The sequence below is a fragment of the Xenopus laevis genome, chromosome 5S (assembly GCF_017654675.1).
Source record: "Xenopus laevis strain J_2021 chromosome 5S, Xenopus_laevis_v10.1, whole genome shotgun sequence".
Taxonomy (NCBI): Eukaryota; Metazoa; Chordata; class Amphibia; order Anura; family Pipidae; genus Xenopus; species Xenopus laevis.
The window spans coordinates 129294377-129316520 of NC_054380.1; the positions used below are offsets into that span (position 1 = coordinate 129294377).

The window sequence follows — 22144 nt, forward strand, 5'->3', positions numbered from 1 at the left end:
GGGGCCCTGTTTTCCTGCTGGGTAAAAACAGTGATAAAATACAGCAGACATCACCAAAAATGGCAGATTGATCAAGCTGTGTATTGATTTTGGATTATCACATAAAATAAACATGTAAAAATATGTTGTCTGTTGCCCAAACTCCCTTGCACCGACCAGCAGTTTGCACAGTGGAAGCCAGCACTGGGTCAGCTCATAAAGAACAAGCTTCTGTTCAGTGATCAAATGCTTGTTTTTTGAGCCTGTACCATCAATGGAAGACCAATTGACACACAGCATGGCGGGATCTGAGCATTTTTTGCCTATTAACAGAGAAAATGCCATGTGAGCTGCGAACCAAGAGTCTAACAACCCCATTGTTGTGTTACAAAATGTAATACATACAATACAACAAAGCATATATTTACCAACGGCAAACTATTTAGAGAAATAAAAATATTTTGTTTGAAAATAAAAATTTTGTGTTGTTACTCCCATTCTTATAATAAAGTATCTGTAATAAAAACTAAGCAGAAGCTATTTTACTTTTATTGGGATTAGGATGAATTTTATTGTGATGCCATTTCATTGGAACTTATCCCAGCCTCCATTCACTCTTCATGCCAAGAATTTCAGCCATGTCTTAAAAATGAGAATTTGATGCCTTGACCGCTATCTACTTTGAACGTTAGTCCCTCCTGGCATATCAGTCTCTTGCTTATCATAGCTGTATTGATTGTTTCTTATGTAAGTTCCTATCAGTTTCATTCTGCAGTGCTGCAGGAACCACTGCAAAGACCTTGTAAGGTCATAATTTGTGTTCGCTATCTGAGATGCCTACTACCCAGCCCAGATTAAGCCCATCAAAGAAAGCTGTCCTATTCAATCAGCCTTCAAAATAACTGGGCTTTTTTGACAAGAGGATTGGCATAATAGTGCGATCACAATTACATCTCAACCAATCACAGTAATAGCACTATCCTGTATGACACATAATGGTTTTTATGGAACCATAGCCATAATCTTTCACCCCTTTTGCTATACAGCTGTGTCCTCCACCTAGAAGCTTCATAATGGCAGGAATAGAGTGTTTGTGTTCTAGATGTTAACTTGATCATAATGGTCAACATTACACAAGGTATGACCCCTATACTATGTCCAAACTGATATACTGGCTTTATATAGGAGTGGGGATCACCATAAACATGGAGAAAACCTCCAGATTATTTCATTACATTAAAATTGGCTTTATTTGGGATGGGGATCACCATAAACATGGGGAGAACCTCCAGATTGTTTTTTATTGCATTAAAACTGGCTTTATTTGGGGTGGGTGTCACCATAAACATGGAGAGAACCCCAGTTCTTTTTTTTTTTATTAAAACTAGGGATTCACCGAATCCACTATTTTGGATTTGGCCGACCCACCGAAACGTTCACAAAAGATTCGGCCAAATACCGAACCGAATCCTAATTTGCATATGCATATGATATTTTTTATTGCATCAAAATTGCCTTTATTTGGTGTGGGTGTCACCAAAAAAAAAAGAAGAGAACCTCCAGATGTTTTTATTGCGTTAAAACTTTTTAAGAACATTTTGTCTTTCAACCATGATCAAGATGTTTTACTCCAATGAGAAATTGTGGAGGTGCTGACTGTTTTTGGATATACAGTATTGGTCTTAACCGGTAGGTAGCTGCTGAGGATCTGACATTTTAAAGGAGAATTTAACCCCCCAATAGTAAAACCCCCTACCAATTACCCTACATAGTCCCTCCTCCCTGCTTCCCCCATGCATAGTTGATTACTTGTGAAAGTGCCCCTAATTCATTACTCACGTAGAGGTGCAGAGTAAGCGCAGTGGAGCTCATGGGCGCCATCTTCTCGCTCTTTCGTATTCTTCGGGCAGTTGTTATGAACTGGAAGACTGCTCCAACTGCGCATGCGCCAATAAGTAATACATTAAACCCGGAAGATGGTGCCCATGAGCTCCGTTGTGCTTATTCTGCACCTATATGTGAGTAATGAATTAGGGGCACTTTCAGGGGTAATCACCTGTGCAGAGGGGGGGGGACTATGTAGGGTAGTGAGTAGGGTTTTTTATAAAAGGATAATGACTGCAATGTTTTGGCTTATTTGAGGTGGGTGAATGCCATATCTACAAATCTGATTTTGTTTAATAAAGATGTTATCCTAACCTAGCTGATGGTTTGCTACTAAGAAACCCGCTAAAACCAATATATAGCAATTGGATTGACAATATGACTAAGCTCATTTGCTTGTTTGCCTCTTGGCATCCTCTTTGGAATCCTTTTGAATGTAGAACATTCGAATGTAGGAAGAGACCATTCACTAGTAAAGCAGTAGCCAAAAGTATTTTCTAAAATTAAGAAAGTCTTTATTTAGGACATATGTAAGCCTAATGCCTTTCGTGCCTGAAGTGGGCACTTATTCATAGGCTCCCATACCTGCACAAACTATAGGACTCATGGACTCCTCCTTATGAAGAATGGCATAAAGAACTGAACTGTTTTTTTTGCCTAGTCTGCACCTTACTCTGTGCTTTTTGATGCGTGCCACTGTCAATTGTAAATATTTACTTACCCATTACAAAATGCCTCTGAAGCCCTGTATTTACATCCTTTGTCAGTATATCATTATTATTAATATTATTAATAATAATAATAATGATTGCCTTGGCAATGTACAGTACGAACCATGTAGTGAACTCTGGAGATATGCAAACAAGGCTTAACTGGCACAAGGTACCCAGGGCAATGAGTAGTCATCAACACTGGGCAAATTTGCCCATGGGCAGTTTCCTATAGCAACCAATCAGTGATTACCTTTTTGAAGCCAGCTGCAAGTAGAACAATGAATGCAGCAATTTGATTGGTTGCCATGGATTACTGCCCATGGGCAAATTTGCCCAGTGTTGATAAATGACCCCCATGGTGTCTTCACATCTACTTACCTTAAATTGATAGACCTCCTTCCATATACAAAAGTAGATGAAGATAGTATATGCATTTCTCCTGCCGTGATAATGTCCTACTGTGCAACAGGGGTTCTGCCTGGACACTTTTTCCATTTAATGCTTCACTCAGCCTTTCCTCAAGAGCATTCCAACATGCATTTAATTAGATTCCTAATACCGAGGACATTACTTTGTTCAGTGTTCCATATTCTTTTCTGTGAATATGTACTGTAGATGGTGTTCCATAAGAGTGCATACATTTTTGTAAATGGTTTTAAATAAATTGTAGTCTTCTCTCATTACAGACTATCTCATAAATGTTAATTCTGTACTGACTCATTCACACTAACATCACTCTGGAGTGTTTGTAGTCATCGCCGTTGTGTGGAATAAGGAACAAACACTTGGAAAAGCACCATCACGCTTTTTGTTACTATGTTATCTGCTCACCATAGGACTTTGTTTATTGCTACTTTGAAGAACATTGGTTTGCAAGACCAGAACAAGTTGTAAAGTTTAGGCTTTCTATAATACCCAGGGTCTCTGGAAAAGATAAAAGCTTCACTTTGGCTGCATAATGCTCGGCTACACAAGGCCTGTATATAACCTGTAGCCATCATGCCCTCAGGATGATGATTGACAGTCTTTCCTTCATGGATATTGGAACCTGAGGTATTAAATAAGAATTATTGAAAGCAGGAGGACCAAGGAAAACTCCTGCATTCAATAAAAGCCTCACTAAGGGCATATAATAGATGTCCATTGGGAACTCTTTTGTGGACAGGAAACAAATGTGAGTAGAATGTAAGAGCTTCAAGTATTGATTCCCTCCATTGTGTCATCGCTGGAGGAAAATAAGGTGTGAAGACCGGAGGATAATAAAGAGTTGCATGCTCAAAAGGGGCTGACAAGTGATTGGTCTCACTAGTCACACGTTTGTGAAAAATGTGTCTTTTGTTTGTATGTATGTATGTATAACTTTATTTGTAAAGCGCTGTTGAGGAGCCGCAGCATTGTACAGTGCATAAAAGTACAATATATATAGATATATATATATATATATATATATATATATATATATATATATAAAAGTATACATGGGGGAGACAAATCAAATAATAAATATATACAGAATCATAGGACAAAGAGCTTAAGTGCTATGTGGTAAGAGACATCGTGGGAAGGAGGTCCCTGCCCTGTAGAGCTTACAGTCTAAGTGGATGGGAGGCTAACATGCAGGTATAAATTGGAGATAAAAAAGTGCACAAGGTAAGGCATAGTAAGTAGGGACAGGACTAGGCTAATGTTCTAGTGGTCCAAAAGGTAGACTCTTAGTTTTTTCTTGGAAGAGATTAAGAGAGGATTCCTTACGGAAGAATTCAGGGATGGAATTCCAGAGGTAGGAGCAGCAAGATAGAAGGGCTTGAGACGAGAGATGTCCATAACAAAGCAATACACTTAAAGGGAATGAATGAACTTTTTGAAATGGAGAGTTGCACAAGTGTAATTAGTACTGCACTGCTCTAATGACATAAAGCAATAGTTTTGTATATATATATATATTAGATGAGCGTCGTAAAGAGGGCAGAGACAGTTTACCAAATATTTTTATTTTCATAATAGTCATTTATTAATTCCTGAACTAAAGGGGCCACATACACACTTTTCTCAATATTATCAGCCAGTGCAGTTATTTTAAATGTTATAAGATAACTGTGTGGCCCCTGCGTGAAGGCAATAGGATTGTTTTACCTCTAATAAGGATTAATTATATTTTAGTTGGGATGAGATGCAAGGTACTGTTTTATTATTATTTCAAAATGTTTAATTATTTGATTAATACGGGAGAGGGCCTTTCCGTAATTCAAGGCTTTCTGGATAGCAGATGCCATACCTGTACAATAATAATGGCTGGATTGTAAGTCAAAATTACAATTTATATGAAACCTCTATCAAATGTTCTTCCCACTGAGTGAGAGTTAGGAGCCAACACCGTGAAGACTCTAATTACAGCTGTCTGATTTATAACATCTGGGAAGTTCCTTATTACATGATTCTGGTGGCAATGTTGTTTAACTAAATGAATTCATTTTTTCCTAAATGGGAACTGAACTGATGAGTTGATACTGCTTGAGTTTAGAAATACAGGCAGCCAGTTCAAGGCTGTTAACTATCGGTGAACTAGATAGGAATTGCATTGAAATAGAGTCTCTCTGTTCTGTTAATTCAGAATTATCTGTATTTTATTTATACTTGTGTTTATGAAGAACTAATGGATCATCAAAATACCTCCCCCACCAAAACTCTCATACCCCCTGTAAATTGAGAAGTTTAAATAGATATAATGAGCATCTCATTCCCCAATTGCTTCCATATTTACTGGTAAAAACCGCTACAAACTCAGATCAAGTTTTTTACCCTTATTTATTATTACATTTTCCCGAAAATCTGCTTTGCGGGAAAAAAAATCTGTTTTTATGAACTTTTCAGACTTTTTCATCCGATTTTCACGATTTTTCTGTCATTTTCAATCGAAAACTTCGGAGTATTGTCCGAAACCCAGCCACATCAAAAAATCATTGCGACTTCTTCCATTGACTTATATGCAACCTCGACAGGTCTGAGATGCGTGATTTTCAGATAAAGACTTTTCCATCCTCAGGGTTTAATAAATTCTGAAAAATTCGCAAATTTTTAAAAGTCTGATTTTATATGAAAAAAACCCACAAATTTGTCGTGATTTTTGCTTTTGGAATTTAGTAAATAACCCCCTAGATCTTTACAGAGATGCCATAACTGTATTGGGAAGTTTGGTTGTTAGCTATGATAGAGATTATTTATACCATTCAATAATATATGAAGGTGGGTGGCTAAAAGTTGTTTGGTCTCATAGCATTTTTACCCAAACTATTTCAATACATCAGTGTGACTGGGCCAGGTTTTTAATCTATTTAAGTGTAGATTTGCTTTAACGAAAGCAGGGCCTCCACTCATTAATTATAATTGCCCTACTGGATGTTTTGCTGTTTTCTTACATGGTTCATTTTTCACTGATTAAATCTGAAAGAAAAGTAGGTTAGTATTCCAAGAGGGAAAAGATTGCCCTTCAGTAAATAGGCAGAATTCCTGCTCTAAGTGAAAGTAGCAGGCTGTAAGTAGGCTGTTCTGTTTTATCATTAATTACCAGAACTCTTGACAATACTGGTAACTCTTCAGTTAGTTCCAAGGGGAGCTGGGTTGTGTGCTGTGTTCAATTTTGTAATTGGTTTCTTCTTGAAGGCAATTTAAATAATTTGTCCTTGCATGAAATACTACGTTGAGAGGACAGCCAGACCCCTGATGCAAATGTTCTTTGAATGAGCTCTAAGGGGCACAGTTTTGCTGTGACATTTGCATCCAGGGTCATAATAAAGGACTCCTACAGTGTACACTAAGGTACATAAAGTCATTCATTTGGCCTGTGTTCAAATTTACTACATATGTTATCACTTTAGTTATTTGGTGTAGGAATTTAGGATGGACAACATTAGTTTGGGTCAACACATAGAGCATGTCAGTTGGGTAAACCACATGAAAAGGTTGGGTTAGGAAATCGCTCCATGGGTGGCCACTTTTATGGTTTACCAATTCAATATGAATTTTGAATGAATTTGTAAATAGTTGTGGGGTGTGGGAACCCTGTTTGACTTGACTTGACTATCTGAGTTGATAAAGAATATTTGGTTAATGACATCAAGACATGTTTGGGTTATTCGCTGGAAGGTCATATAAATTCAATCTGACCATCCATGCTTCAGGTCGAATGGCACAAACTACAATTGAGCTGGAAGTGTTATGAACTATTTGATATCATGATTATCAAACCACTTACAGTCACCTTGTATCCAAACCTTAATAAGGGCAGAGACACACGGGAAGGGCAGAGACACGTGAAGATTCGGGGAGATTAGTCGCCCGGCAACAAATCGGCTCTTCGTGTGACTAATCTCCCTGAACTGCCTTCCCGCGGGGTAGAATCTAAATCGCTGGCGGGATGGCACTAAGAGCGATTCGTTTTATGAAGTCCCCAGAAATTCCTTGTGAGGCAACCTACAGAAAGTGAAGCAATCCAAGTGCCATCTTGCCGTCGATTTAGATTCTAGCTGGCGGGAAGGCATTGTGGGGAGATTAGTTGCCCGAAAAGAAGAAGGGATTTGTCTCTGGGCAAATAGCATCGTGTGCCTCTACCCGAAGATGCGGGGAGATTTAGTCTCCTCGAAACTTCCGTGTGTCTCTGCCCTAAATCATACATCTGCTAATGAAGCAGCTTGGCTTGAAAGGGAAAATAATATCTCCTGTTAATTAAATAGCAGATTATCTTAATTAAAGAACAGCCAAGTGTAAATCATTAGGAAGGTGTGAGCTGATAAATGTTTTTTGTCGTTGTTTAAATGCCATAGAGTCATAGAGGGCTGAGTGCCAACCTAGAAAGAATTTGTGCTTAATGTAAGGTTGTAATCAACCAGAATGTTGACAAGGATGTGAAATGATCTGTAGATGCAAGAAAGGTAAGCCATGTTGTACTCTAGGTGATTTTGTCTCAGTATATTACCAAATACTTTTATGCACAAATATTGTGCTTCAGGGTTGGTAATTTTACTGTTGAATCTACAAGAATAAAAGCATTAAAATGAAATGGGCACACTTTTGTAAGTTACTAGTGTTGCAACCTTTGCAACAGGGAACCCAAAAGCTTCTTGAATTGAGTAAAGCCCAAGGTTCCCTTTTCTGAGCAACCAGTTACCTGGCCCTATACCTTTTGTAAAGGCCAGAGGGGCAGGTGTTCTTCCTAGGGAAGACCTCCACATTCGGTTCTGGTGGGTGCCCTAATTGGCATTCTGTTCTACATGGGTTGAGAGTGGTTTCAGAGGTTGCGAGACACAAAAACATTATGTAAATTACACACAATGTAAATTACATTAATGTAGATATTACAAGAAATTTAAGAACACCTCTCTTTTTTCCTTAGAAGCAAAATGGGGAAACAGAACAGCAAACTTGCTCCTGAAGTTATGGAGGATCTTGTGAAGAGCACTGAGTTTAATGAGCATGAGCTTAAACAGTGGTACAAAGGCTTCTTGAAGGACTGTCCAAGTGGCCGGCTGAACCTGGATGAATTCCAGCAGCTCTATGTAAAGGTAAGATCATCTTCTGCTTGCTCCTGGTACATTTCATTGCTAAATTGTCTGAATGTATTATTTTCACTATAAAATGTACTTTATGTGAGTTACTCTCAGGCTTCTTGTTCTAATGTTTTATGGTAATGGCATACGGGGCAAATTTAATAACGGCTTCTGAGCTACATCATACTCTGTGTGCCTTATCGGCTATTTTGGTTTTCAGGGAATGGTAGATGTTATCTTTGCATTGTTCCACATTGTCCTCCTTTGTCTTATCTGAACAGCTGTTCTATTTTGATAGCCCTTCTGTCATCGTAAAAGTTGTACAAAATTGTTACCCTTTGTGTCATTAGAACAGTTATGCTATAATGGTAGACTTTGCATTATTAGAGTGGTTCATCTACATTTGTAGCCATGGTGATATCGGAACAGTTCTATAATCTTTGTGTTACCAGGACAATAGCGTTATATCTGTAGGCTTTGTGTTACCAGAATACTTGTTCTACTTTGGTGGCCTAGAGATTATCATTCAGAACACTTGTATTTTTGTAGCCTTTCATTATAGAACCAATACTACCGCACTGCTGTAGTATTGCCAGAAGAACACTTCTACACATAGTTCACCCATGTACATTGTGCCATGTAATTATACTATGCTGTAAGTCACTGGCCAATTATGTAATAGTTTCTCTTGCATAGAAATCTCAGGCAAAGGCAAATGTTAATTATACGCAGCTCTCTGTGGCATACAATGATAATGAAGTGTGCTCTGAGTGTTAAATAATAGATGTGCAGACCATTACCTTCCTCTGTGTTATTATCTTGTAATTAATAAAACTTATTTCATATGCATACTTTGTTTCACATTTGAAAACACATTTTCTCTTTATTTCACGCCTATTAATGTGCCCAAATTGTTATGTGACATTGCCATTGCAGCTGCAGCTTTAGATTTAGTTATCAACATAGAGCGGTTGATTTAATTCAGCTGACACTATGGGTATTACCTAGACTAGAGCATACTATACTATATAAATTGGTACTGTTGGTTTTGACAAAGGCTACTGCTTACAGCAAAATAACCTCTTGCCAGGCTTTTGGGGGAAGCAGGCATTGGTCTGGTTGTGAGAGGTCATCTTGCTATGGGTTTGGAGTGCCAGGCTTTGGTGGGTAACAGGGAATTGGTGAGGGTTAAGAGTTTATTTTGTTGGCTTTGGAGTGCCAGACTTTGGTGGGTAGAAGGGTATTGGTTTAGTTGTAAGAGGGCATTTTGCTTGGGTTTTAAGGGGGCCAGACTTTGTTGGGTAGAAGGGTATTGGTTTAGTTGTAAGAGGGCATTTTGATTGGGTTTTAAGGGGGCCAGACTTTGTTGGGTAGAATGGTATTGGTCTGGTTGTGAGAGGTCATCTTGCTATGGGTTTGGAGTTCCAGGCTTTGGTGGGTAACAGGGAATTGGTGAGGTTTAAGAGGTTATTTTGTTGGCTTTGGAGTGCCAGACTTTGGTGGGTAGAAGGGTATTGGTTTAGTTGTAAGAGATCATATTGCTTGGGTTTAGGAGTGCCAGACTTTAGTGGGTAGAAGGGTATTAATTTTGTTGTAAGAGATCATATTGCTTTGGGGTTTGAGTGCCAGACTTTGTTTGGTAGAAGGGTATTGGCTTAATTGTAAGAGGCCATTTTTCTTGGGTTTTGGAGTGCCAGACTTTGTTGGATAGAAGGGTATTGGTTTAGTTGTAAGAGGGCATTTTGATTGGGTTTTAAGGGGGCCAGACTTTTTTGGGTAGAATGGTATTGGTCTGGTTGTGAGAGGTCATCTTGCTATGGGTTTGGAGTGCCAGGCTTTGGTGGGTAGCAGGGAATTGGTGAGGTTTAAGAGGTTATTTTGTTGGCTTTGGAGTGCCAGACTTTGGTGGGTAGAAGGGTATTGGTTTAGTTGTAAGAGATCATATTGCTTGGGTTTAGGAGTGCCAGACTTTAGTGGGTAGAAGGGTATTGATTTTGTTGTAAGAGATCATATTGCTTTGGGTTTTGAGTGCCAGACTTTGTTTGGTAGAAGGGTATTGGTTTAATTGTAAGAGATCATATTGCTTGGGTTTTGGAGTGCCACACTTTGGTGGGTAGAACGGTATTGGTTTAGTTGTAAGAGATAATATTGCTTGGGTTTTGAAGTACCAGACTTTATTGGGTAGAAGGATATTGGTTTAGTTTTTGAGTGCCAGACTTTGGTGGGTAGGAGGGTATTTGTTTAGTTGTAAGAGATCATATTGCTTGGGGTTGGAGTGCCATACTTTGGTGGGCAGAAGTGTATAGGTTTTTGTTGTAAAAGTTAATTTTGCTTGGGTTTTGGATATTGAGTCTGTTGGGGAACTCCCAGTTCCCAGACCCACATCAGTGGTTATTGGGATAACGGGGTTTACCTGAACAGTATTTAGAAGGCCCTTAGTTGTCCACTATTCAGTGGCGCATTTTCGGCAGTGGAGGGCTACTTTTTGTGCATTAGGGAATCTATTTTTGAATTGGAAACCTTGTTCTATTTTTATAACACAGCACAGAAATAGCACAACCTCCCACGGCCTATTTTTAAATTTTTAATAATAATTTTCAGTACAAAACTGCGAATGATTCAGATTCAGGGACATCCCAGTAATGTGCTGGCAGAGCATCAACCGATGGCTCCCTTTTCTGTCGCTAATAAATAAGGCAAATGTTAGGGGGTTAAGGATACTAGGAATTCAGGATTTCACTGCACAGCTGTGCTCATTTCAAACTGTTGGGGAGTTTCCAAAAAAATAATACCATTACAAATTGTGCATAAGGTAAGCACAGAACAGCAAAATACACGTCTCAGTTTATATACAGTGTAAATTAAAGCAGATTAGGGGGCAGATTTATCAAGGTTCGAATTGAAAACTGTCAAATTCGACTGGGGAATTTATTAAAATTCAATTTGAGCTTTTTTTTAAAATTCTAATTCGATTTTCGAGATTTATCATACACTGGCCCTTTAAGAAATCGAATTCCATTATTCGCCACCTTAAACCTGCCAAATCGCTGTTTTAGCCTATGGAAGACATCCTGGGATCAATTTTGGAGTTGTTTGCAGCCTTCCTGACATTCAAATTTTTTTCTTAGAAAAGACTCGAATCAAGTTTTTAAAATTCGAATTCGATTTGAGTTTGTGGGTCGATCCTATTCACCCGACTTTGAAAAATGTGTGTTTTTTTTTTAATACATTTCGATTGGTCGAATTTCAAGTTCATGGGAGTTTTAAATAACTCTCACGAACTCGAAATTTGCCCCTTGATAAATTTGCCCCTTAATGTCAAATATTGTTATGCAACAATCTACACACTGTTGCATGTTTCCTAGGGACCACGCTTACGTATGGGACCAGGCGATGCTCTAATGTAAAGTATAAGTAAAGTCTGATTCTACTTTATTGTTCTTATGAATAAGATCAAAACAAATCATCAGTCCATTGAGGAGCCTTTGCATAAACAAACCCTTCCTTTCCCCCAGCTGTTGCTCTCAGATAAGAAGCAGCTAATTATACAGGGGCTTCTCAGTTGACTTCTGTGTTGTTTTGATTGCAGTCATATAAGCGCTAGTCATTGCACTAATTCCATCTAAGTTGGTATAATGCCCCTTCAAGCTGCATGAAAATTCAGCTCCTGAAATTGTCCTCCATAGGCTAAATGAACGTTTGCAAGAACATTGGGACGACATTGGCCTGGAAAAACTTTCATATCGGTCACAAGGCACTCAAGGAAAATATATTGGGAATATACTTAGGAAAGTAATAAGAGTAGTTCTATAAAATGCATGCATGTCACTCTCGCTTTCCTTCCTTCTACTTGGTGTGAATTTCCAGGTGACCCATGGATTTCTCAGGCCCATTCACATGGAGCTTCTCAGGCTGACAGCTATTTCACAGCTCGTGCATTTGCAGAAAAGCCAGAAGTCTGTTTGACAGACGGCAGTACAGAGATTATGGGAAGAAGGTGCAACTGGCTTTGATAAACATATCTGTCATTGCTACTAACAACAAAAAGATATGTTCCACCACTTGGGCCTGACCCCAAAGCCAAGGGAAAGGAGAAGAGCCTTCAAAGTTTCCTCTTGTTTTGGCAGCTTGTCAGGGAATGGCAAACAACAGCGAGATACAATTGTAAAACTTGTTACGTGTTATTTCTCTGCTCCGTAGGATCAGGGAAGTGCAGCTTTAAGGGAAAGAAAAGCCTCAGATTTAATCCCCACTGCTTTTTTAAATATTTTTTAATTTAAGCATATTGTTGTTGAAGGGTAAACATTTGTCCTCCCTTCTAATTTGCTTGGCATTAAAATGAATTAGTGTGTTCCTTCTAAGTGAACCCAGAGAATGCTACTGTGTTCTAGTACTACTACTTCTCTAGGGTTCAACAGCGTCAGTAGGTTCACTTGCACACGATTCAGGGACAGGACAGACACAATGGGGCAGATTTACTAAAGGGTGAAGTGGTCGTCACTATCGTAAATTCGCCAGAAATCCCATCCGCAGGGACATCTACAGACGTAGAGGACAATTCGATAGCGAAAGAGACCGTCGTTTCACGTCCTTTCGCCAGGCAAATTCTCGCTCAGACGAACAAACTGCGAATTTTACAGAACATTACCTCTTTCACCAGAGTTTCCTTCATGCCTTACACCTGGTGAACTGATAAGATGAGGCTACATTCTCCTCAATCTAATGTCAGTGACATCATATCCTGTATGAAAAGTAATTAATCTAAAAAAAACGCTTAAAGCGGGATTGCCTTCTAAAGTTGTGACTATTAAAAATGTTTTTTAACCATTTGAGGGGCACGCCACATTTGTTTTAGGGTGGGCTCATGTCTAGGACATTAGAGGATCTTTTGTCTTTATTTTGCTTCCTTGGACATGTGTAATAATAAGTGGCCACTTCAAGCATTTGCAGCAACATCTCTAATAAACACATATATATGATCTATATGTACCTGCCCTATTCAAATTGACCTAAGAGTAAAGCTGGCCATAGATGCAAAGATCCGATCATACGGACGGACGAAAAATGTCGGGACTCTCCACACACGGTTCTGCCTAGCGAAACTTCGTTAGTACACTTACGCTGGCCATAGACGCAAAGATCTGATCGTACGAATCGAGGATTCGTACGATCAGATCTTTGCGTCTATGGCCAGCGTAAGTGTACTGACGAAGTTTCGCTAGGCAGAAACGAATGTTGTTGAGAGGCAACTTTGCATTTTAGTGAAATAGTGTAGCAATAGTGAATTTGCGTCTGGTGAACTAGGGCGGAGTGTGGCGAAGCCGTCACAGACGAAAATTCACCCTTTAGTGAATTTGCCCCAATGACTTAAATACAACTATATGTATTAATTGCAAAGAGTGTGATTGGACTTTATGCATGGCGTCATTGGTTGCATTTTATCAGTACTGTGCTTTTTGGTTATATGACCCTAAATTGCCTAAAACTTTGACCATTCTCACGATGCACTTCCAGAGGTGAACAGATGCTTAGCAACTGTATTATTGATGCAGGTGCTAACTACAGAGACCCTGCAGCTGGGGGCCCAAGAATGTAGGGAGACAAGTAAAGCTGTAATCAATGAGCAATTTAAAAATATGTTGGTAGAGAAGGTCAATTTACTGATGCTTTGAGGCCCTAAATAGAATTTGCCCAGTCTGGAGGCCACCCTATCCTTCAACCAAAACTTCAGATTAAAATGAATTCTGTATCTCTGGGGAATATGGTGACACATCAAAGTGGAACACTAGGGGCAAAGGTCAAATTGAATATTCAAAATTAATTTTTTTTTTGTGGTCAAAACTGTCAAATTCGACAAGGAAGTTATTCAAATTCGATTTTTTTAAAAAAATTTAAATTCAATTTTCGAGATTTATCATACTCTGGCCCTTCAAGAACTTGAATTCGACTATTCGCCACCTAAAACCTGCCAAATTGCTGTTTAAGTCAATGGGAGACGTCCAGGGATCAATTTGGAGTTGTTTGCAGCCTTCCTGACATTCAGGTTTTTTTCGGAGAAAAAACTTGAATCAAGATTTTTAAATTCAAATCTAATTCGATACGAATAGTAATGGGCGAATTTTTCCAGTTTCGAAAGAAAAATTTGCAAAAAACCGTGAAAAATTAGCGAAATGCAAATTTTGATGCCTGCGCCAATTTTGCCTTCAGCATTAAAGTCAATGGGCATCCGAATGTTTTTCGCGTCATTTTCGCAAATTTAATCTCCGGCGGCGGAATGCGGAAATTCACTGCGAATTTATGCCTGTCGAATTACTTCACTCATCAATAAATAGGAATTCTATTTGAGTTTTCAGGTCAATTTAATTTATCTGAGTTTAAAAAATTTGATTTTTTAAATATATTTCGAATGGTCGAATTTCGGGTTTAGGGGAATTTTTAAAAACTCACATGAATTCGGAATTCGAACTTTGATATATGTACCTCCCCATGTACAGCCTAAGCTTGTTATGAATGTGCTGGGGTGGGGGGTATATATTTTTTATTCTATGATTAAATATTTTTGCAGCTCCGTCAATTCCAGTAAATATATAGTTCTACAAACCTGATTTACACAGTTGAGCACAGCTCAATATCCCATTCTCCTGCACATGTTTAGTGTCATAATATTTTTTTCTTCATCCCAAAGATATATATATATATTTATATACATTTGTGGACAGAGCTTCCTTTGTGCATGAAGCTTTCCTGCTTAGCATACGGCCATTCATGTATATAGGGTTTCAGGCCACCGAAATGTTTGCTCTGAGTAATTAAGGGGAAATATATGGAAACACAGACATGTGAAAGGTAAATACTGAATCTTATTAAGGACTAGTAAATGTCTCCGGAATCCATTTCTGAGATTCTCTAGTTTTATTTATTTATTTAAATTTTGTATTTATCTTTTATCTTGAGATATTTAGAGGCAGATTTATTAAGATTTGAATTGGAAATAAGAATTTTCAAGTTGGATTTTTGTTCACAAATTCATGTTGGGAATAATCCGAATTCGAGATTTATCATACCTGGACCCTGGGAACAATTCGAATTTGACTATTCGCTACCTTAAAAAAATCACTCGACCTTTGATAAATATTTTATATCTGTTTGCCCTGTACCTCACTTATTTATAGTTCATAGTAGTTCAATAAGATTCAGGCAGCTTCACCGGGGAAATAGCATTAGGAAAAAGAAGGGTACAGATATGGAAAAATTAAATTAAACTAAATCATATTTGTATGCTAATAAAGATTCATAAAAGGTACTTTTTTGACTCACTTTCAGTTGAACGTGGACTTTTTCCCCATGGCTTGAATTTTGTTGTTCATATTCATGAAAAGATGAAATTGCTGTGAATATTTTTCACAATGTTTACTAAAAACATGGGTATATTATCAAGTTTTTTCCCCCTGGGAAATTAAAAATAGAATATGCTTCTTTATAGTTACATAGTTACATAGTTACATAGTTAGATCAGGTTGAAAAAAGACAAAGTCCATCAAGTTCAACCCCTCCAAATGAAAACCCAGCATACATACACACACCCCTCCCTACTTTTAATTAAATTCTATATACTCATACCTATACTAACTATAGAGCTTAGTATCACAATAGCCTTTGATATTATGTCTGTCCAAAAAATCATCCAAGTCCCTCTTATAGTCATTAACTGAATCAGCATCACAACATCACCCGGCAGTGCATTCCACAACCTCACTGTCCTGACTGTGAAGAACCCCCTACGTTGCTTCAAATGAAAGTTCTTTTCTTCTAGTCTGAAGGGGAGGCCTCTGGTACGGTGATCCACTTTATGGGTAAAAAGGTCCCCTGCTATTTGTCTATAATGTCCTCTAATGTACTTGTAAAGTGTAATCATGTCCCCTCGCAAGCGCCATTTTTCCAGAGAAAACAACCCCATCCTTGACAGTCTCCCCTCATAATTTAAGTCTTCCGTCCCTCTAACCAGTTTAGTTGCACTTAGTCTCTGCACTCTCTCCAGCTCATTTATATCCCTCTTAAGGACTGGAGTCCAAAACTGCACTGCATACTCCAGATGAGGCCTCACCAGGGACCTATAAAGAGACATAATTATGTTTTCATCCCTTGAGTTAATGCCCTTTGTTTGCAAGACAGAACTTTATTTGCTTTAGTAGCCACAGAATGACACTGGCCAGAATTAGACAACGTGTTATCTACAAAGACCCCTAGATCCTTCTCATTTAAGGAAACTTCCAACACACTGCCATTTAGTGTATAACTTGCATTTATATTATTTTTGCCAAAGTGCACAACCTGCATTTATCAACATTGAACCTCATTTTCCAGTTTTCTGCCCAGTTTTCCAGTTTAGACAAATCACTCTGCAAAGTGGCAGCATCCTGCATGGAACCTATAGTTCTGCACAATTTAGTATCATCTGCAAAAATAGAAACAGTACTTTCAATGCCCACCTCCAGGTCATTAATAAACAAGTTGAAAAGCAAGGGACCTAGTACAGAGCCCTGCGGTACTCCACTAACAACACTGGTCCAATTAGAAAATGTTCCATTTACCACCAATCTTTCATAAGGAGTTATTTTACTCAATCCTATCCATTCCGATCTTCTCCTTTAACAAAACCCAATTTCTTTCCTTTCATATCATGAGGAATATCCTAGCAGGAAGATTCTTTTTTTCTCAAGCCGACACTTCAAGACTAAACCCTGTTTATGTTTTGCGCTCTAAGCTAGCGATAAAGGCTGGCGAGGCTGATCATAACGACCGCGCACAAATAACATAAAACACACAAAAGGTCAGGCACGGTAGGGAGCGCCAGGGAAGGAGAGCCCAAAGCAAATATGTACGACTCTGACCTTTCCAAAAAACGTGTTCTTGTTTTTCCTAGGATCGGTTGGTTGAAAAAAAAAATAAAAAGTAATAAAAAATGAATGTTTGCCCTTTGGATCTGCTGCCATGTTGGTATATTTGTTTGGCTAATGTCTGATTAGAAAATGGCATTTTGGAGTGACAGTGAATAAATACACTGTATCCAATGGATCACCTCTGGTTTGGCGCCATCTTTCCCATTTCTCTTGTGCCATTTTCTGTTTGAAGTCTCAGCGGAGTCAATGTCAGGCACTAAAAATGGAACTGTTACTCCCTAGCTAAGACTTGAGGGGTGCGGGACATTGGTGGGAAATTAATTTTTTTTCCACTAATTTGTTGGCATTTAGCATTCAGGGCTTTCAGACAAAGCAAATGGTAGAATTTGGCATCATTGTGACTGTGTTTCTTTAGCAAAATGTTGCAGCCTGATGGTTGTAGTACAGGTATAGGACCTGTTATCCAGAATGTTTTCCAGATAATGGATCTTTCTGTAATTTGGATCTTCATACCTTAAGTCTACTAGAAAATCATTTAAACATTAATTAAACCCAATAGGCTGGTTTTGCTTCCAATAAGGATTAATTATATCTTAGTTGGGGTAAAGTACAAGCTACTGTTTTATTATTACACAGAAAAAGGAAATCATCTTTAAAATTTTGTATTATTTGATAACAATGGAGGCTGTGGCCTTTCTGTAATTCTGGGCTTTCTGGATAATGAGTTTCCAGATAACGGAACCTATACCTGTAGCATAAACCAGACTTATACAGATAATAGCTTGGATCCCCCCCCCCCGTCATTTGCAGCATGATGCCTGGAATCGCCCCCTCCATTGAATGATAATGGCGATTACCGGGATCTTGTCTGTGCACCTGGTGGTTAGAAATGCTAACTGCCACATTGCTAAATGGCAATCTCCCAATCTGCAAATGGGATTCCCAAGTTGATATATAGGGACAATGCCCAGTACTTTACCACCTACCTTTGTCACTTGTACCTTACTATTGCCTCTTTGTGGACCCAAATTTGGATGTTAAAATTTGGGGAACAATAAACAATTTGCATGGTCACTTAAGAAAGGAATTATCCATTTCAGTTGTCCTGAGCTATAAATATACTGTATGTGCTATGGTTTAACAGATCCCTAAATATATTTTACAATCATCTTGGCCTGACTGGTCACTAGGGTTGCACAGAATCCAGGATTCGGTTCGGGATTCGGCAAGAATTCGTCTTCTTTCAGCAGGATTCGGATTCGACCAAATCCTTCTGCCTGGCCGAACCGAATCCGAATCCTAATTTGCATATGCAAATTAGGAGCGGGGACGGAAATCACATAACTTTTTGTCACAAAACAAAAAAGTAAAAAAGGTTTGCCCCTTCCCACCCCTAATCTGCAAATGCAAATTAGGATTCGGTTCGGTATTCGGCCGAATCGTTTGCAGAGGATTCGGGGGTTCGGCCGAATCCAAAATAGTGGATTCGGTTCACCCCTACTGGTCACAGCTGTTCTTATCTCCTCCCATAACTCTCCTCTCGTGTTATAATCCCCCATACAAGAAGGGTTTTGGCATGTCCACTTGAAGTTTACAGTATGTATAGACTCCAAATCAGAGAGCAGAAATCTAGGCTGCAAAGTGCAAAAACATGGCTTTTTGCACCACATGTTGCACTACTAGAAGGCTAAAAATTACCCCCATTATCTTGTCTGAAAGAAGTGATAGGCACACAATTCCCTGTGATGCGACACCATCCCTGATGTCATTAAAAAGAACTAGTCGTGGTATATCTATAGTTGCAACGCTTGAACAATGCAAATCAAGTCATGATTCTACACCACCTCAGACCTGGAAATATCCCATTCAAATCAATGGGAAGAATTCAGACAGCAAGAGAATTCCAGCAGGCAGTGTACAGAAGCAGAGACCGCTGCTATCTACAGCCGGAATATATATACCGGGCTTCACATTCAATGTCTGGTGTTCAGATGGAGTTAAGTGGTGAATGTGATGGGCGTTTAACAGAGCTTTATAAATAGGCCCCTTGAGTTTACAGCGGTGCTATAGTCACCATTTCAAAGTCAGGATATTATTGATGGGGGAAAAGCCCAGAAGTGAGAAGGAATAAAGGGAAAAGATTAGACATGAAGAAATCCTGTTGCCGTATGGAGAAAAGATTCCGGCAAGGTGATACAGTAACACTTTTATTATGTAGGTCAATAAAACGCAATTTCTGTTGATCGCAAGACTGACAAGAAGGTACAGAGTTGCCTCTTAAGATCACAGGAAAGGTGATTTCGCCTCCAGCAGTTTAAATGACCCTTCTCTGTAAGAACTGAGCTCTCAGGGATTTCTCTGCTTGGCCACACTGAGCCTGAAGGAAAGGCCAAGCTGTCGTTTTACATTTGCACAAGGTGATGTTCATAGAAATTATCTTTTGGATAATTTGGGCTGTCCGGTTCTTTTGTGATGTTGTACAGGTATGGGATCCGTTATCCAGAAAGCTCCTAATTACGGAAAGGCTGTCTCCCATAGACTCTATTTTATTTATCCTAATAATCCAAATTTTAAACAATTATTTCTCTGTAATAACAAAACAGTAGCTTTTTACTTGATCCCAACTAAGAAATAATTAATCCTTATTGGAGGATCCATCCTCCAATGAAGATCCATCTGGAAAACCCTGGTCCCGAGCATTCTGGATAACAGGACTACCTGTACATCATACATAATAACGAGTTTGCTTGGATTCTGTGTTTTATAAGTAATGAATGGACCAAATAAATGAACTAAATGAACCAAAAGCTGTCTAGCTGTTTCTTTAAAATAAAAGAGCAAACATATCACCACTGGTTGAGTGGGAACTAGTAAAGTAGAGCAAAATCTTTCGACAGGTTTTGTCGCGAAAAAGACATTCATAGACTTTAATGGATGGAAGAAATTGCAGCGTGTCAACAAAAATTGTTGCTCTTCAAACTAAGTTTGTTGCCAATGTATTTGGCGAATGTTTCACCATTTGCACATTTTTGGCACAACGGGTGAGATGTCTTGCATGCCTTGGGAACTACTGAACTTGGGTTACCAGCTAAGCTTGTCTTCATGGAAGATAATAGCTTTGGTCTAAATGCCAGTGGCAGTTGTAAAAGAGTGACAGTGTCATGATGAAGAAAAAAAAAAAGCCTAGAGCTTCATAAATGTAATGACTCAGATTGCTTGGGATTTATTTACTGCTTCAAGACTTGACTTACTAAAGAAGGAGCTGCTTAAGCATTGCTTTAACCCAATCAAAGCTGTTCTTAGAGTTGGCAACCAGTGAAGCCTTTGATTGGTGCACACCGTACACAGTTATTTAAATAACTTATTGGTGTTGTCCCTTAACTTATTCCAATGTTGTGATGACGTCCTGCACTCACCATACAGACGTTCTGGTGGTGGTGCTGATGTTCGATTGATACCTGGTGTGGGTCCCTTAACTTATTCATACTGAGTTGTGCTAAACTGCATTAGTATCATGACCCCATATCACACCTGATGAAGGGGCATGCCCCACGAAATGTTGCATGATCATTTGACACAATAAACAATAGGGACTTGGTCCTCTTGTAACTGCCTTGGAGTGCTGGATACCTTCTTTGTGACCCCATTCACACATTTTCTTTGGCATTTTATTGACAAATGTATCCCATCCTCCGTTAGGCTTCTCAAAGCCAATTGCTGATTGGATGCAATGGGTTGGTTAGTGCTGTTATAGTTCAGCGCCTATGTAAATAACCATGCGTGAGAACCCTTTTAAAAGTCTTTTGCTTATGCTTTCTGAAAGTCTTATTTGTACAGTTTGTTTCACAAATAAGTGTTTTTAATTATAGCCTTGCCAGATATGTGTTGCTTAATATAGGCTTATAATACACAAAAGCCATGAATATCCTGTAAATTATATCCTTATAAACGGTGAGTTCTGATGTCATCTGTTATAAACGGCGAGTTCTGATGTCATTTCTGTCACATGATTCACTGAAACTTGTGTATTATAATAAATAAAGTACCCCCAGTTGCAAAATATGAAGATATTAGAAGGTACCTTCGGCCTCGTGTTTTTATATGGTCATGAAACTCCTCGGTAACTTATAATATCCTTATATTTTACAAGAGGGGGTACTTTATTCACTATACAATACACAAAAGCTATGAATATCTTGTAAATTATATCCTTATAAACGGTGAGTTCTGATGTCATCAGTTATAAACGGTGAGTTCTGATGTCATTTCTGTCACATGACTCACTGAAACTTGTGTATTATAATAAAAAAAGTACCCCCAGTTGTAAAATATGGGGATATTAGAAGTCACCTCGGAATTCCATGACCTGTATAAAAAAAAATATTTTATATGGTCATGAAACTCCTCGTTAACTTATAAAATCCTTATAATTTACAAAAGGGGGTACTTTATTCACTATATAAATCTCTGTACTTTGCAGTTAGCCTTGGGCTGGAAAAAGAATGTTTGCTTTACTGTTCTTCCATGCAAATGAATGGTGTTTGTACAACTTCATCGCAAACCCAGGTATCTGTCCCAGGTCAAAGATTGGTTCTTGTCATCACAAGGAAGGACAATATGATTAAAGAACATTACTGCTTGTGTTCCAGCAGTACATTAATAGCACTATAGGTGCTACCTGGTGAAGCAATGTATTCATGCAGTGAAGCTCTGTAGATGAGAGGGGATTCAAAAAGAAGAGAAAATCCAGAATTATAAGGGTTCAATGTGCCATTGTTGCTACTGTAATTAAAGGCCATTGTTCATAAAATACAAGAGCAGTAGTGTGTTCTATTCATCAAATAGTTCCTCCCTCAGTCTTGAACTGCATGTGGACACTATTAGTGCAAGTGATTTACTACAAGTATTAGTTCACGGCCAAGTGTTTCCACAGGAAAAAAAATCTGATTCCACAGATTGAAGCAAACCAGAGTAGTTCAATGTTTGACTAGTAGAAACCATATCCCAGTACCCCTTAGAGTTATGCAAACGCTCCCTCACCTTGTTCCATTGTGAAGTGGTGGTTCCTGGGATTTAAAGTCCCTCTGTTTTCCATAGTGAGTAATGCCAAGTCCAAGAATACAAT

The 22144-nt window shown here is 38.6% G+C and overlaps 1 protein-coding gene across 1 annotated transcript in view; it reads left to right on the forward strand.

Moving 5' to 3' along the window:
- vsnl1.S (visinin like 1 S homeolog) overlaps positions 1-22144 on the forward strand; it is a 99161-nt gene that overhangs the window by 37014 nt on the left and 40003 nt on the right. Inside the window, 1 exon segment of the mRNA NM_001095006.1 lies at positions 7966-8134. Within this exon segment, the coding sequence (NP_001088475.1) occupies positions 7973-8134 (162 nt within the window). The 5' untranslated portion in view covers positions 7966-7972.